This window comes from Camellia sinensis, chromosome 13, assembly GCF_055761805.1.
Source record: "Camellia sinensis isolate YWXY chromosome 13, ASM5576180v1, whole genome shotgun sequence".
NCBI classification, from domain to species: Eukaryota; Viridiplantae; Streptophyta; class Magnoliopsida; order Ericales; family Theaceae; genus Camellia; species Camellia sinensis.
Window position 1 is genome coordinate 70,278,631 of NC_138973.1, and position 3,509 is coordinate 70,282,139.

The 3,509-nt window shown below is 50.8% G+C and overlaps 1 protein-coding gene across 1 annotated transcript; it reads left to right on the forward strand.

Annotated features, from left to right (window-relative positions):
* The first annotated feature begins 1,214 nt into the window (after positions 1-1,214).
* LOC145805851 (uncharacterized) lies at positions 1,215-2,747 on the forward strand. The gene is made up of 3 exons (XM_082901065.1): positions 1,215-1,808; positions 1,891-1,989; positions 2,194-2,747. Exons 1-3 carry the CDS (start codon positions 1,404-1,406, stop codon positions 2,608-2,610), a joined length of 921 nt encoding a protein of 306 aa, XP_082757191.1. The 5' UTR covers positions 1,215-1,403; the 3' UTR covers positions 2,611-2,747.
* Positions 2,748-3,509: the final 762 nt, after the last annotated feature.

A 3,509-nucleotide genomic window follows, 5' to 3' on the forward strand; every position in this document is an offset into this window, starting at 1 on the left:
AGCCCACACTGATTGAAAGTTGAACACGCAGCCCAAACTTAAATTTTCTGAACACGCTCATACATCACACTTTGAACACACAGCTCATGCATTCCATTGGCACACAGCCCATTCATTTTATTGGCACACAGCTTATTCATTTCATTTTGACACATGTATTCATTCTGAATGCAGGTTGGTTCTCGCAGTGTGCGGGGGTATGGTTCCACCGCCGCGCGGGACTGGTACGCTGAGCTCCCGGAGGGTGTCCGAGATTTAGTAGACTTGGCAGGGTTCGGGCCCTTCTGCGTCGGGTTGTCACGTTGTCCTGCCAGGAGGACACTGATGGCGGCACTGGTAGAGAGATGGTGGGACACCACCAACTCCTTTCATTTCTCTGCCACTGGAGACATGACCATGACGTCTCTGGACTTCGCTGTGTTGACCGGCCTGGACATAGGAGGTTGGTCCATCCCCTATGATGAGGACATGGGCGAGTGGGAGGCCGCTTGGATGTATTTATTGGGGGCTCGCCCGCCTGTTGACAGGTTTTTTGGGAGAGTCCGATACACTTGGTTCTCTTTCCACTTCCGGCGGGCGGAGATGGTGCCCGAGACTCCTGAGGAGACGGAGCAGTACGCCCATGGTTTCCTTATGTTCCTCTTCGGGACTACCCTGTTTGCCGATAGAGGGAACACAGTCGGGTTATATCTGCTGAGCGCTCTGGTTGACCTATCACAGGTCAGTAGATATGACTGGGGTGGCACCGGCCTGGCTACCCTTTACTTTTATATGAGCGCGACCTCCCGCGGGCGGGGCGATTTACTTGGCGGCTACTGGATAGCCTGTGAGGTACTTTTCTGTCCCCTTGATTTACATTTCTGCTTTTCATTACTTGTATATTGCACACACAGCGCACTTTTACAGTCTGTATTTTGCTCTCAGCATTTCGTACTTACATTCTGCACTGTTTTTCTCAGCTATGGGTCTATGTATACTTCCCAGCATTAGCCCCAGAGTTGGAGGTGGCAGGGCCCCCCATGACCCCATATTCACTAGTGTTCGAGGGCCCGCACCGGCCGAGACCCCGAAAGACTCTCATTTACCTGCGACAGTACTTTGACACTGTGCGGCATTCGGAGGTACTTCAGAACTTTCAGTTCCTTTCATTTTCATCTTTGATTTGCTCTGTATATTCCCGATTTCTGATTGGTTTATGCATTTATCATCCGCAGATCACATGGTAGCCCTGGGCGTCCCAGGGTGATGGTCTCCGCCTTCAGTATACCAGAGGGTCGGACACCTCCCAGTATAAGGTCCTGCTCGAAGGGCCGGTTGGCAGGGCATGGTTTCTGGGGGAACGCTTTCTGCGTCAGGTATGGGGGTATCTTTCTCAGGATCCTCCCGCAGTACCCCCAGTCAGTATGCGGACTGCTGACAGGCTCTCTTTCTCGGAGGTAGTCGGCGCCATGCTGGGTAGTGATGCTTTACTATATCTTGAGGAGGGGGACTACGCCACTTACCGTCACATATATTTGATGCCTCCATTGACGGGAGCTCGCACCCCGATGACGAGGCCTGCTGGTATGTCATCCTCGGGCCAGGCTCAGGCTCGGGCTGCAGACGCCCCTTCCGCCAGCGGGGCTGGTGCATCTAGAGGTGGGGGTAGACCGGTTCCTCCGATTCTGTCGACTTATCCTCATCCTGGATGGCCAGATATGCCAACTGAGTTGATGGCGTGGCAGTATGGGGCTATTTCCCCGACTCCGATCCCGCTAGAGCCTCCGATGCCCAGTGATCGATACGCCATTGATCCTGACTCACCGCTGGTATGCTCCACTGTTTTTCATTCATCATTCAGACGTTTAGACATTCTTTTATTCACTGATGATTATGAGCTCATATTTGCAGCCACCGCGAGGGTACATGAAGGAGGTGGTTGGACTGGTGGCCATACTCGAGGGCATGGTCCTGCGGAGGGAGGCACAGTTGTCTATCGCGGGCATTCAGGTACCCTTCAGTTTTCTGACATTTATCATACTTCTGATGACATGCTGATTTCTACTGCATCGATAGACTACTTGTGTAGGGCACATCACACACCCCACTTGTACACTGTATTTACATGCACCCACTTCACGTAGCCTTTGCTTGTATCTGCACCTGATGTATATATTTGGACTGATGTATTTGAATTGAACTCTTTGTTTTCAGATGCCTTCATGGTCCGGTCAGCCGCAGGCCAGGCCACCTGGGCCTCCTTGGGGAGCTGGGCCATCTGGGCCTTTTCAGGGAGTTGGGTCATCCGGGCCTTTTCAGGGGGCTGGGCCATCTAGGCCTTTCCGAGGAGCTCGAGGGGGGCCTGTCCGCAGACGCAGGGCTCCCGTTGTAGAGGCGGAGCCTGATGAGGAGGAGGAGGAGGAGGAGGATGAGGAGGAGGAGGAGGCTACCGACCGTCAGTCAGAGACATCTGCTGAGGAGGGGGGCTCCGGTCTTGGTTCGGGGAGCAGAGGCGAGGCTGAGGGGGATCCTGAGGATGACAGCTCCGACCCGGATGATGATGATGGTGCAGAGGTTGTCCCACAGAAGAAGATGAGGAGTGCTTCTCATTCCCGCTCCCGAGGACATTGATGCTGCTGTTTCCTGCTTTATTTTTCTTTTTGCTAGTAGTTTGTAGCACTTTTCACATTGTTAGGCAGTTTTATTTTTCGTAAAACTTGTACCTTTGTTCGTTGTAAAGCATGATGGAATGAAATAGCTTTTGAAAAGGTGTTTGTATTTCAAACTTTTAGCATCGTATCGCATCATTTTATTTCGCACAAAATGAAATTGAATGGGAATGTGCATTGTGTAATCACCAAGTCAGGTAGTGAACCGACGCAACAAACTAAGCAACTCGACTTACTAAGATATAACGGAACCTTAGGAAGTTTACAACTCGATAAGCAAAAACAACAGTGTTGACAACGTAAATAAACAAGACTTAAACAAAGATTGTTAAAACAGAGAGCAATGACTCGAAAATACGAAACACGTCCGCTCGACAAACAACTCGATAAGCAAAACAACAACTCGATAATCAAAATAACAACTCGATAAACAAAACTCAGCAATAACAGAGTGTACTTCGGACGATCTGGGCACCGGAACGCATCCGAAACAGAGGGAAATGAAGGCCTTTGACTCTCCCGTTGCATGGAAATGCTTGAAACTTTCCCTCGAAGGTTAAAACAGGGCCAAGGAGATACACTGCAGCATTGCCGGCCACCTCTGGGAGCCGGCCGGCCAATTTTATGGAGAGTGGGAGCCGGCCGGCCAGTTTTTGAAAAAGAGAATGGCCGGCCAGCCAGAAAAGGTGGCCGGCCGGCCACTTATTCCTGCAGCCACCTAGTTTTTGACACGTGTCCCCGTGAATAGTGTTTTTCCCTCTATAAAAGCCTCAACTTCGGGAACATTCATTTCATCTTAGTTTTACACAAAGATGGAGGCGTTTCTCGCAGAAAATCTCACATCTTGGATCTCTTCTCTAG